Source organism: Parus major, chromosome 1 (assembly GCF_001522545.3).
Source record: "Parus major isolate Abel chromosome 1, Parus_major1.1, whole genome shotgun sequence".
Classification (NCBI taxonomy): domain Eukaryota; kingdom Metazoa; phylum Chordata; class Aves; order Passeriformes; family Paridae; genus Parus; species Parus major.
In genome coordinates this window covers 109,691,873-109,705,372 of record NC_031768.1, presented here as the reverse complement: position 1 = coordinate 109,705,372, position 13,500 = coordinate 109,691,873, and the positions used below count along the sequence as shown (strand labels likewise).

General features: G+C 49.9%; 1 protein-coding gene and 2 non-coding genes across 7 annotated transcripts in view; 1 reads left to right on the top strand and 2 right to left on the bottom strand.

Moving 5' to 3' along the window:
* The first annotated feature begins 1,478 nt into the window (after window positions 1-1,478).
* TRNAP-AGG lies at window positions 1,479-1,550 on the top strand. Its single transcript has one exon. It is a non-coding gene; the product is annotated as a tRNA-Pro (tRNA).
* A 388-nt stretch (window positions 1,551-1,938) lies between these two features.
* Window positions 1,939-2,010, bottom strand: TRNAP-CGG. Its single transcript has one exon. It is a non-coding gene; the product is annotated as a tRNA-Pro (tRNA).
* Window positions 2,011-2,948: 938 nt separating this feature from the next.
* RCSD1 (RCSD domain containing 1) overlaps window positions 2,949-13,500 on the bottom strand; it is a 29,927-nt gene continuing 19,375 nt past the window's right edge. The window contains exons 2-7 of one of the 5 annotated variants that reach the window (XM_033518742.1): window positions 11,921-12,028; window positions 9,397-9,486; window positions 8,102-8,173; window positions 6,645-6,839; window positions 5,331-6,054; window positions 2,949-5,214 (exon numbers count right to left, since the gene is read on the bottom strand). In XM_033518742.1, the coding sequence (XP_033374633.1) occupies window positions 5,344-6,054; window positions 6,645-6,839; window positions 8,102-8,173; window positions 9,397-9,486; window positions 11,921-12,028 (1,176 nt within the window). In that variant the 3' untranslated portion in view covers window positions 2,949-5,214; window positions 5,331-5,343. Of the gene's footprint in view, window positions 6,055-6,644; window positions 6,840-8,101; window positions 8,174-9,396; window positions 9,487-11,920; window positions 12,029-13,500 lie in introns of all 5 variants that reach the window. The other 4 variants (XM_033518747.1, XM_015635565.1, XM_033518749.1 and 1 more) reach the window with 4 other exon arrangements.

The window sequence follows — 13,500 nt, the reverse complement described above, 5'->3', positions numbered from 1 at the left end:
ATTTTACATTTGTAATGGTTTTGTTTTCTCTTTAGCCTGTACATCCTAGAGGAATTGTACAGTATACACTGTTTAGTGCACAAAGATATGCACTCCTGCAAAAAATATCCCACGTAACACACTCATTTTGAATTAGTAACAGAAGAGCATGAGAGAAAAAGGGAAAAACTAGGCTCTATTTGTACAAGAAAGCATTCTGTGTCCCTTATAGCAATATTTTTTCTTCTGCAAGTCAGGAGAAACTGTGACTAACAGATAATGGCACATTCACGTTTAATTTGGTTAACTAAAAATGCAGGGGTTTTTTGTTGGTTTTTTTTTTTTTTCAAAACTCAAGAGCTGGCAGCAGCACAGTAATTGCATACAGACTTTGAAGAGTTTGGGAACTATTTTCCACAGAATCAGTGCCGTTGTGGCTGGAAGGGAGCTCTGGAGACCATCCAGCCCAACCATTCTGCGAAAGCAGGGTCACCTTGAACAGATTACACAAGAAATGTCCAGGTGGGGTTTAAATGTCTCCAGAGAGGGAGAATCCATGACCTCCCTGGGCAGCTGTTCCAGTGCTCTGGCCCATTAGCACAAAGAAGTTCTTCCTCATGTAGAGTAGAACTTTTTGTGATTTAGTTTGTGGCCATTGCTCCTCATTCTGGCACCGGGCACCATTGAAAAGAGCCTGACACCATCCTCTTGCCACCCACCTTTGAGGTATTTACAGATATTGACGACATTCCCTGTAAGTCTTGTCTTCTGTAACTTGGCTGTCCAATAATTTGATTGAGAAGAATGTCTTGAATCACCCACTGCGCAAGGGTAAGTGTTCTCAGGAATACTCTGGGCGGAAAAGTGTGGGAATGATGAGCTATTCCACAGCTGAAGGGATGCTAAGGAACAATTCCAGTCATGAGTCTTCCTGATAGCCTTGATACATAATAAAGTACATAAAATGGAAGCAATTTGTTTTCCTGTCTCTCCCTCCTACATTTCCCCCTGCTTCTTGGAATATATTGGACTACAGGCAAAATTAGTTTAGAGGCTGTTACTGTACAGCAGCAAAAGCCAAGGTAACAGTGACCTCCAGCCTAACCAACATCAGCGTTCCAAGACTCTGTTTAAGCAAGTCTACATAAAGTCATCATCTGTAAGTTAAGAAAATGACTTTGCCTCTACTCGGCTGTGGTACAGTTTGAAAATATGGAAATGAACCACGAATTTCCCCTCACCGCGCTGGGGTTTGTGGCCTGGCTGCCGCGGCCGACGGCTCGCAACGTACGAGCAGCTTTCGCACCCACAGGGAGACAGGGCTGCTGCGGTGCCCGTCAGGAACCCGGGGGGCGCCGGCAGCCACAGGGACGCGGCTGTGCCCCCTCAGGAGCCGGGAAGGCCGCGGGAGCTGGGACAGGCCGGAGCTGTCCCGGGCAGAGGCCGCGCGGCGCCAGCGGAGCGTTCCTGTGCAGAGCAGAGAATAGGGATCTCATGGCGGCTCGTTGGTCTAGGGGTATGATTCTCGCTTAGGGTGCGAGAGGTCCCGGGTTCAAATCCCGGACGAGCCCAGTTGTTTTTATTTCTTCCTTCTCCGCAGCAGCGGCAGCTCCTGCGCACAGCGAAGGGACGCGGACAGACTTGACAACGAGACCCGCTCGTTCCTTTTTAGTGCAAGAAAAAGCGTTAAGAACTCACCGAGGACCGGCCGCTCCTCTTCGTCTCGCACTGGACGTCGCTGCTCCCATTTTTCCCGGGCAGACCCCCGCTTTTCCTCCACCGAGAGAGCGCTGCGGGGCCGCTCCTCGCCCTTCCGAGCGGCTCAACCCCGGCACACCGCGCCGGCTCCGGCGCCGTCCCCGCGCCCCCGGTGCCGCTGCGGGCGGGCCCGAGGCACAAAAAGCGCAGGAGGGCCCCTCGGCGGCAAAACAAGGAGCGCTGCCGCACCCCCTTCCCAGCGGGCTCGTCCGGGATTTGAACCCGGGACCTCTCGCACCCGAAGCGAGAATCATACCCCTAGACCAACGAGCCGCTCTGTAGGTGCTTTCCCAGCTCAGCAGTTCAGTGCCGTCCCGCCTCCTCCCGCCCCGGCTGCTGCCGTCAGTGTCTGTGTGGGTCTGTCCTTGCCGACCCCACCAGCGGCTTTGCCCAGCGCTCCAGAACACATCGCTGCTCTCCCGAGCTGCGGGGTCCGCGGCCATTCTCCCTGCTCGCTCCCTTCGTCTCCTTTCTCAGGGTAATCCCTGGCATCGCCCTTCCCCCGAGCCTACGTTCGTTAGCGGTGGCTCCGCGTCCCCGTGGGGGGACCAGCGGCCCCCGCGGCGCTCCGCTGCTTTCCCCCGCGCAGACCCCGCTCCCGCGCTCATCCCGGGAGCGCAGGAACAACCCAGCCTTCCCATTCCCACTTCCACTCCCATTCCCACTCCCGCTCCGCGCGCGCGGTGGCGCTGGAAGCCGGGCGAGCGGGTTCCCAGAGGATGGGGAGGCGGAAGAATGGGACACCCCCACACCCCCCCGCCCCAGCGGCTTTGGTTCGTGCCGGGCCGCGCCGTGCGCTGCGCCCCCTGGCGGTGCGGGGCGGTCGCAGCGGGTCCCGGGCGCGCTCGGAGCCTCGCGGGGCCGATCCAGGACAAGCGCCCACGGGAGCCACGGCATCGCCTTGGGGTTCTGAGCACACAGCACCTTCCTGGCTGGAATCCCGCTCGTCCCTGATGTGCTCTTGTCTGCTAATGCTTCCTGACATCCTCATGTTTCCACATGAAACGTGGAATCTGCATACCAGATTTTTTTTTTGGAAGTCGTCTTCCTCCCCGTTCCTCAGTAGTTGCTCTCTCAGATTTAAATGTTGAAGTCCTGATGCCAGTGGAAATCTCGCCCCTATTTTGCCGTCTGTTACCAGTTCTGCCCATTCTTTCTCGAGTTTCTTCATCTCTCCAGTTGGAAACAAAACACACAGATTGTTGTTTTGCTTTGGTTTTATTCCACCATTTATTTATTCTGTTTCTCCCTCGGATTTCCATTCCCGAGCTCGGGACACACATACACGTTCTCTACACAGGCACACAAATATCTGTATGTACAGTAAGGCACAACCACTCACATCCAGATGGGACACTGAGAGAAGAAACAGGGGGCAGCCAATGACTGCAGCCTGCCCTGGAATACAAGCTAGAGCAAGCAGATTAAAATGGATTCAAAGGCAACAATGCTCCACAGCATGGCTCCAAAGGGTGTGGAGGTCCTGTTTGACAACAACCCCTTGAAAATTCAGGAGGGCAAGTGCTGCTGGCTCTCAGCAAGTGTGACCTCAGCCCACATCACAGTATGGACATTTTGTTCTGTGTGGCCAGCACAGCTTCAGGCACTGCTGTCAGAAAACTGGTCAAGTGAGGGTCTGACATCCACCTTTCTCCAAATACTCTCCAGATTAAAATCACAGTGACTGCTAGCCCATGACTTTTAGTAGCCCAAGAGTGAATGCAAATCTAGGACAGCACATAAGTACTTCAGAGGTACTGGCTGCCTGAGCTTTGCCAATCCAGCCAGGCAACACCGCTGGAAACTCAGCAGCCAGGACTTCTTCTTTGACCTGCACAAAATTTATTGGCTGTTTCCAGGAAGCTGGGATGCTTTCTACCACGAGTGACTCCCGGTGGCCACACACCAGAAGTTTCAAAACAGACTGGATAGGGTCTGGAAGTGAGAAAGATTGATGGACAAGCAGCCCTTCTAAATCTGGACTGGAGCCCAGAGCCAGATAAGAAAACCGGCCCTATTGGGCTACTCAGCACATCTTTTCTTTGCATACAATCTGCTGGTTGTCACTTTCCACCACGCTAAAAGCACCACAAAGCTGAAGCACACAGGACCTACCAGCCTACCACAGGTGGCTTTTTCACAGATCAGCCCCACTTCAAAGAGATTTTATTTTTATGTTTTATATTTATATAGTTTCATGATCAGTGTTCTAAGAATTTTCCCCGTATTCAGAGTTCATATTGTCTGCCATACAGCACATATGAAGAAAAAATTCCTGTTGTTAAAATATTTACTGAAGTTTTAAAACCCGAAGTACTTTAAAAGAAGCTACCAAAAAGGCACCATACGTATATGTATGTACGTAACTGATGAACTTCATCTAAGACCAATGCAGGGGAGAAGAAAAAGATATTTTGGAGTAGGATGAAGAAGCAGAAGGACTGAGAGTGGTGGTGGTGGCTGTTGCCTCCAGGACAGAGTGTATCAGGTCTCTCAGTCCCCAAACATCACCAAGGAATGCCTGCCAACACCTGAGTTTTGAACTCTGAAGAGATTGCAGTCTCTTGTTCCAGCCATCCCAAAATATGATGGTGCAAAGCAGAGAGCCAGCGAGTGGCCACTCAGCTCTGTGATGAGTCTGGACATCAGGGGATTTCTGCATTCTGCTCCTCTTCTGCCACTGAAGGTTTTCCAGTAGCTTCCACCTTGATTGGGTTAGATGGCTCCTGTCCACATGGTAAGTCTCCTCTGCCCTGATTGGGTATGTCCTTTTGAGAGGGGAAAATGAGTAAGGAAATAATGAAAAATAATCATGGGTCTAAGCAAAGACACTGCTGGGAAGTCCTGGGGGCACTTTGGTGGTTTCTGTGCTAGGAGGCAAAGGTGAGCTGCAGCCTGACCACCAGAATCCTTCCTTCAGCTGCTCCTTGCCAAACCAAGGAAGCATTTGAAGAGGAGGTGGTTGAGGCAGGATGAGACTCATCCTCAGGCATTTGGCTGTGTTATCAGTTGTTATAGAATACACAAGGTGCATGGAACAAGGTCTGCTTCAGCCACAGCAAATCCTCCTTTATTTCAGTGGCAAAGGCTCATGCTTGCAGGCTTTCAGAGCTGATCATGAAACTGGTGAGCCCTGGGTTTGCTGGCAAAGCTAACAAGCTAAACACATAGGGAATATATAAATGTACACATGTATACATACAATGTGTGCACACATATAAATATTTATATGTAAGGAGTCATATTGATATAGTGTATACATGGTTACTGCTGGGGAAATGTGCTTTTTTACTGCAAGTACTTTCAGATTGCTTTCAAAACAACAATGCAGGAGGGTGCCTGGTGAGTAGAGCCTCTCCATTATACCGAATCCAGAATTAGCTTTGCTTCTTTTCCATCCTCTCCATAACACCACCCAGGAGGGCTGGTTGTTTTGAGTACCCTGCTTCACAGTCTCTGCAGGCCTGAGATCTGAGGCTTTTGACATGTGGGAAGCAGAAAAATTGTTGTTATGTTCTGTCACAGTTGCCATTTTTGCTAACAGCACAACCCTCAGGTGCCTCAGGAGACACCATCACGCTGGCCCATCTTACCTGTGTGTCACAGCTACACTGTGCCCTGGTCCTGCGTGACTGACACTGCAGGCTCACTGGCAGTCTGTAATCCCACTGCATCCTGCAGTTGTTCAGGTGCCAGTGCTGTTTCTGCAGTGTCTGATGTTCTCTTGGTGTCTGTGTTTTCATTGCTCTCCTTTGTTTCAGCTTCAGCTTCCTCCTTCTCCTTGTCCCCCTTTCCTTGTTCACGGGCAGCACTTTGCTGCTCTTCTCCCTGGGGACTGTCACACATCTCATTGTTTCCAGAGGGAGGCTGAGGAGAGTTCTCCTCTCCTGGGGCATCATGACACACTTCCTCCTCCTTTGTATTCCCTGTGTTATTCTTGCAAGGAGTAATTTCCTCTGCCTGTTTTTCCCCTTTTTCCCCATCTTCTGATCTACTGGGTCCTCTCCTTGATGGGGGCTTCTCATCAGACTCTGCCTGTTTATTCTGCTCTTTGCTGCCTTTTTCTTCATCCTCTGATCTGCTGGATCCTCTCCTTGATGGGGGCTTCTCATCAGACCCTGCCTTTTTCTTTTGCTCTTTGCTCCCTGTTTCCACCTCCTTTGTCTTGCCGTTGGGCCCAAAGACCTCATCTTCCCTGGCACCATTTTCTGGAGAAGACAAGTTGACCCCTAAATCTTCCCCGTCCCCGTACTCGGACAGAGATCTTCGGAACCTCCGGGAGGGAGGCCTGCGCTTTATCGATCCTCGCGTCCGCACCTGGCAGGCAGCAAAAGCAGACATTGAAGCAGTCAAGAGAGCAGAAATGGAAAGCAGGAAAGCACAACAGGGGAAAATATCACTGGATGTACCTTTTCTACTCTGGGCAGGTTGAGGAAGGAGTCTGTACTCCAGCTGGTGGTGGTGAAGGCAGGTTATAGCTCCTCACTTAAGTGCTGAGCTCTGGTGACACCTGAGAAACTGCTGTGTCCTGTGTGGCTCCTTAAACTGAGCCTCAGCCACCTCAGATGTTTGCTGGCCTGTGGCACCACCTGCTCACAGCACTCACTGGCACCAGCCACCCTGTTCATATTGTTCATAACCCCTGAGCTGAGGGGCTGGGTCCTGCCCCTTCATCCTTTCCTTGCCACACTGGGCCAGGAAGGCTGCTTGGAGCTGCTGGCAGGCAGAGAGGAGGCTGCACACAACTACACTGAAGGGCTGTTTGGAGCCTGGGGCTTAGCTCTTCCCTCTTGGCCACAAATACACGCCCTTACAGCAGGACTGAGGGCTTAGCCTCCCCCTCCTCTCCATCTCCAAGCAATAAGCAAGTCCTGTGGAATGGAGAAATCCTAGCACGTGGATCCTACCTTGTTGTAGAACTGCAGCTGAGTGCTTTCTGGGGGCTGATCAAAGCTGACTGGCGTCTCGCTGGGCTGGGGCTGAGTCCCTGGGCTGGTGGGTGTGGAGGGAGGCGTGCCGAATGGAGAAACCAGGACCTTCAGCCCAGGGCTTTTGGGAGACACTCCTGGCAGCAGAGCAGCTGGAGCAAAAGCCAGATTGGCCTGCAATGAGAAACCCCCATTAGGGGCATGCGTGACAGCAGCGTGTGCTGCACACCATAACCACACAGGGGAACCCCTGCCCTGCCACATCTCTCAGCTGTCACAGACCTCCTGCTTGTGGGTTTCTCCTGGTGACACGGTCAACAAACAAGTCTGGGCAGAGAAGTTATGACTGGACATTTGTCCTTCCCTGGCAGCTGGAACTCTGGACATGCTCTTTTGTCATCCTGAGGCCTTTTGGGATTTTCCAGTGACCCAGCCAAGACACCACAGTCTACAGTGGCTGAAAAATCTGAATGCACAGCCAGCCATGGTTCAAGATTTAAACCCTCCCTTGTGTGCCCAACTGGAGCTCACTTTTTCCAGCCTGATCTGCAGGTCTTCTGAATGACCTGTGCACCTGTGAGAAGACCATGGAAAGCAGCAAGCTTGTGACTAGCTGTGGCAAAACACTTCCTGCTGGCCTCTCACTGAGCAGCTCCCCTAGGCAAATGTCCTTGGGTGCACCAGGAGGGACAGAGCTATGAATAGGCTCAGGTTGTGTCAGGGTGGCCAGGAGGCTCTGCAGTGACACGTGCTCAGGGCACTCTGTCTTCAGGCCATTGAGTGCTGAGCTGCCCTCAGCAGTGCAGATCAGGCACCACAGAAACATAGAAAGGGCAGGAAGCACTGGGTGTGTTTGTGTGTATCTGCAGGAATCCAGACGAGGGAAGTGCAGTGCAGAGCTTCCAGGCACACACACAGGACAGCCAGAGCCTGGAGCACACATCCCACTGCCAGGATTGTCACTGCCTGTGCTCCAGGCCAGCTCCCCACTGAGTGCAGGGGACTCAGTGTGAGTGACAATGCTGTCAGGAAAGAGCTGGAGGAAGCCTCATCCAGAGTTCCCCTCATTTTCTGTCAAGAGCTGCACTTAAACTGAGGCTCCTGCCCCTGCCCCCTGCTCAAGCAGTGTTGCTGCCATGCCCATGCCTGGCTGTGTACTCCACAGATCCAAATGATCCTGATCCATGCACTGACATGCTTATGGACACGCCTGGGGATCACTGGACTGCTTCTGGTGCCTGTTACCACTGCCAGACCTGCTCTGCCTTCCTCTTTGTGTGTGGTGGGGCTGGTTCCTCCCCAGTGAGGCCACGGTCCTGTTCACCTGGCTCCTGCATCCCCTTCCCCTCTGGCTGCTCTGCAAGGGAAGTAGCTGTGACCAATGCCAATCACCTTTCATTTGCTGGGGAAGCCATGTGGGCTCTGCCAGGACCTACCTGCAGCTTTTCAATCATAGGTGAGCTTTTCACCTTGACCTTGGGAATGGGGCAAGCATTTGGCGACCGCTTCTGCAAAATAAAATGAAACAGGAAAACACCACAGTGTAGTAGGTGGAAAAGAGGAAATACAATAAAGGCAGAAAACATGGAAGAGATAAGCAGAACCTGCTGGGAGGGAGGCAAATGAAGCTTCATATAGTGTTTCCACACAAAAGTTTCTTTTTCTTCATTCCTGTTCTCCTTTTGTTATCCAGCCATCCTAGGGCTAGATACATGTACCCCTCCTCTGGAGAAAAGGGCTGCTGTCTGAGTGTCTGACTTACATTGCCTTCACTAAGGTATCTAGCCTGTGGCACAGTTTCCCCTGGTATTATTTCAGGACCAGGTAGATTAAAATTCTACCCCTTAAAGCCTTAATGTTGGCAAATACCGTGAACTTTCTCTGATGGGAAAGACTTTTCATCACTTGAGTAACCAAGTTAAAGGATATCCAATTAGTATAAGCAGGAAGGGCCTAAATGGCAGGAAAGGTAGAGCAATGAAAAGGTTGGAAGCAGTTTGAGAAAGAGAAAGCATTGCTTTGAGAAGGGGCATATTGCTTTTTTCAGAAAAGGAAGGAATCTAACATTTTAAAACTTAATGCTCCTTTGGCATGGAGGCAGCAAGAGCCTGTAGCTCACAGGTAAGAAGGACAAAATACTAATTCCTTGTTAAGGGCAGGTGACAACATGAAATTTGGTGGGTAGACCTCATACCCTGAAATGCAGAAGGACACAATTGGCCAAAGAGAGTCTGAGTGTAAAATTTAGTAAGTAGCAGCCAGCTTACTGGGACCTGCTCATTCAAGGGTCCTAAAGAAATACTCTGTGGGTATTTCCAACAAACCCTCTCTTCACTCTGGATTAATTATTCCCTTTTTCCAAAGACAGAAAAATCTCATGAGCAGAAATATTACCCCATTATGCTCAACAGACAGCATGGGTGCTCCCTGTTCAAATCTAGTAAATACCAGTGGCTCCTGAACAGTGGTGACTGGATGGATCCATCCATGTGCCAAGGGTTGAAAACAAAAGCAGTAGAAATGGGCTGTGCATCCATGCTGCAGGAGCAGGGAACAGCATGGAGCTGACTCTGGGTGAGTACATGAGGGAGAGCAGGGGCAGGTTTGCTCCTGCATGATTGATGGCTTTGGCTTTACAACCTGACCCCTCTGGCACCTTCAAACCCGTGTCTCAGGAGAGAACAGGCTGCAGAGAGGAAAGACCTTGTCCCCCTATTAAATTGATACTCACTTGCTCATCATTGTCACTTGTCTCAGTTTTGTGGGAATACAAGGGAAGGGAGCAGGGTGGTTTCCTCCGAGTTGGCTTATGTGGTGGTACCTAAGAGAAGAAAACAACCAACTCAGCAGCAGGGAAATCAGTTTTCTTAAAAAGGAAGTGAAATTCAAGCACCAAAGGGCATGCCGTGTGAGTGACCTGCTCGGGAGGCAGGGCTCAGCCTGCCCAAATGAGTCATCCAAAGGCAGCAAAAGATGGTATTAGCACATGGGTGTGCTTGTGGTATCCAGAACCCCGTAAGAGTAGTTTGTATCTTTTCCTTTGTGCATGAGACCCTCTTCTAAGTTGTAAAGGGTTAGAAACTTCCCAGAAACTTTGTCTGCAAAGCATCCTGCTGGAAACCCCTTCACACTGGAGAGGTTGTTACTGTTCTCTTTCCTTTCATTACCAGGATTTCCTTTCAATGAGTCTCAGCTGCCTACCTGGTTCATGATTTCCTACTTTAATGTCTGATATATTTTCAGGGCAAAAAGGGGAATTCTGACTTTTTCAGAATTTCAGCCCCGTTCATTTCTCTTGAATGAAGGAAAGCAGCACACAGGGACAAGGCCTCAGCTGCAACCCTATATTTGACTAAGAAACATATTCTCCAGAGGAGAAGAAACAAGGCAACTTAATGGCAGGGACACTCATTCATTCTGAATGTCCTTGGAGTCTCAGAACTATGAGAGAGCTCCCTAAGAAGGAAGAGATGCATGGCACATAACTATTGCTCTGATCTTGAAGCCAAGCTGTCTCTATTTTTATGCCAGGTTTGTAGTCTCCTGCCAAGCTGTTAACACACTTTTCATGTGTTAAAAAAATAATCCAAAATAACTGGCTAATATTGGGAATCTTGGATAACATCCACTATATCCGTAACAATATCCAATATAAACCATTTGGATAATTTTGCTACCTTCTCACAGGCTGTCATGTGAGAAGTTGGATTTTGGCATCTTTGCCCTCTGTACAGCTGGCTAGCTTGGAGGACCTGATGTCACTTGAATTCTGGAGGTGCTGCACCCAGCCATGGCCCTGGTCTCTAAGCCCAGGGAAGCCATGCTCTTATCCCTGTGTCATGCCAGGAAGCAATAATGTGTCTTGTGGAAACCCCACCATTCTGCAACCATGGAATGCTGCTCTGTGCCACAGTGGATGTGTCAGAGGTTCCCTGGTTGACAGGATTCCCCTCTGCTGGCATGGGCCAAGCAAGGGTTAAAGATCATCCCTTGGGCCATTAATCTGAAGCCAGCTTGAGAAAGCTGGTGGGGAAGTGACAGATGGCTTGGAGAGAAAAGACAGGAAACTTTGTCCTCCTCTGTCTCTGGAGAAAATGAGTTTCCTTGCACTGTGAGGCCCCTACATGCTGCCCTGGCTTGGGAGCAGCAGAGGTCTGCAGATAACACAAGAGAGGTCTGGGAACTTTCTGCCTTCTGAAGGGTGAGGGGCTTAGTGCAATTAAATCCCATACCTTCTGAAGAGGAAATTACTGTAATGGAATGGACAGATGGAGTGGTGTGCTGGCAACCGGAGGGGAAAAAATAGTGCTTGGGAAAAGATTGGCTATTCCCATCCTGGGAGTGCTAACCTCTGATAGATGATGGCATGCCAGCCCTGCAGGGCAGAGGTCACCACTGCATCCAGCCAAAGACAGGAGGGGTGACAGGGAGGATACCCCTAGGCCAGGCTGGGATCAGGAGCTGAGTGACAGACAGGAGCAGTTCAGTTTCAAAAGGTGCCTGAAAAGGGCCACCAGCAAACATTTATGCTTCTAAAAGAAAAAGGCATAATGATACAGGAGGCTCTATGGAAAATGTCAACCTCATTTCATAAATAGCCCTGACTTTCCTTTCTTCCTAAGAGAGGTATTCTAGTGTTTTACTTAGCTGGAGAAAGTCAGCATGCAAGGCAATGTTTGGCATGGTGAGATTTCATTAAAATAAAGTTTCAGCATGATAGAGATAGGCACAGATAGACACAGAGTCTGATATATCATTGGGAAGAGGCAATGAAGGTAAGTAAAGAGGCAGCTTTCTGAGACCTAGACAGAAGTAATAACCTGGAGGAATCCTCCTTTTGTGAACGAGGTGCTGAAAACCTGCCACTGGCTGCTACACTGCATCATCTGTTTGTTTCTTCTCCCGTCAGTATTGGTATTTCATTATACATTACTTCTGTCTGCCCACAAATGCCAACCCAAATAGGACATGCATGCACTGCTGTCTGCTGCTGTTGGGGAAATCTGTGCACCCTACAAGCTCTGCAATGTCTTGGTTACAGTCTCTCCCAAAACATGGCTCTACCAAAATACCCATTCACCAATCAGCAATGCATGGAAGATACAGCCACAGCTTGCATCGTAAGAGGAGATGAGTCCTTTGTGCCGATCCAAAATCAAGGCGGATTTATGCTCAGATCACTGATGTTCCAGCAGGAAGAGGCAAGTGATTAACTTCCCACTTGATTTCCTGCTGGTGGCTGCAGGGAACCTTACCTCTTTTCCAGGGATATTGGCTGCTTGCTCTTTGAACTTTCCTGCTAGCTGAGCCACTGAGGGTGATGCTGACTTGTCCACCTCTGAGCTGGTCTCTGCTGGCCTGTTCTGACAAACCAGGAACAAGAAGCTGTGAGTGAAGGTTGGGAAAAGCAAGCCTGTGTATGTGTTACAAAGTTCAAGAGAAAGCAAGGACTTGAAGCAGAGTTTCTCACATCTGGCATCAATCAGCCAGCCTGAGAGCAAGAGGTTTTGGAAGACAGGATTTAGCAGCATTTTCAAATATCCCAGAAAATCAGTAATTCATGCAGAGCCTTTCAGCCCCAGCTGAAGAGCCTATACTCAGTACTTTTCAATGGAAGCAAACCAGGCATCTCAAGCCAAGTGTCTGCTCCTCTTATCCTTGCAGTGAGCAGATGGAGCAGGCAGTAATGTAAGTTCCCATACACCTCCTCAGCTCTCTCATACCCTTGTTACTGCCCTGGTCACCATCAGCCTTGCTTTTCCAGTGGTTCTGCTGTGAGAAGCCATTCCCAGTCCTCACAGCAAGCCAACATCTGCTTGGAGATGTGTCCCTTGCTGTTCTGCTTCTTTCTCAAGTGAAATACTGAGGCGGGTGCGGGGGGGGGAAGGAGGAAATACCACGGCTGAGAGAAGCTTCCCCTCCCCTGGGTCAACAGCAGGCTGAGATGCAGAAGGCTTGTGCTGGATGATGCAGCTCTTTCCCCATCACACTGCCCTGGTGTCATTCCACATTTACCTTGTTTTCTTTGCTATGTGTCTATTGAGCAGTGTGAGTAGAAAGCCTTGAAATCAAAGCTGATGAAAGGAAATCTTTGTTCTTCATCTCTAGTATCTAATGGTGAGGAAACCAAACCAGAGGAACTGAGAATAACTAACCAACAGATGTTATTCCAACCAGGAATAACAATCCTGATTTTGTTAGAGGTGAAGAGCTCAGAAAAAGAACCCAGGCTACAAACCATCAGTAAGGAACCTCACACCTCATAGCTCCCTATACCACCACCATGAACCCATGACCAACACCACACTTCCCACCCCACTGTCTCAGTGACCTTTCCGCTTCTCTGTTTTTGTTTGCATCGTGAAAAAAGGCCTTTCCCTTTCTTAGAGAGCTGTAAATAAATGTCCCAAATAAACGTTATCTTCTTTTTCCCAGGCCCACAAGCCCCTGTAGGTGTCTGCCATTCCCTGTTAAATCTCCCATACACTTTGGAATAGCTTCCCTGAATCCAAGGAAGTAATATCACGCTGTCTTATCCCAATGACCTTCACGCACCTTCACGACCCTCATCTTTCCACCTTTCACTTGAGTAATTACAGGCAGGGAAAGTGGCAGATAATGGAATGGAAGAAAGAGTGAGGTAAGCAGATCAGCAGGGCAACCTGTTGCCCATGAAAAATGATGTCTGGGCTAAGTGGGGAATGACACCAGTTGCAAGATGCAGGCTGTGTCTCCCTGCTGTGAAGGGAGGGCAGGCTGGAAAGAGGAGGAAGCAAAGAATGGAGAATGCAGGATGGACTGGGAGGCTTGGCTCATCATACCAGCTCCCAGGATA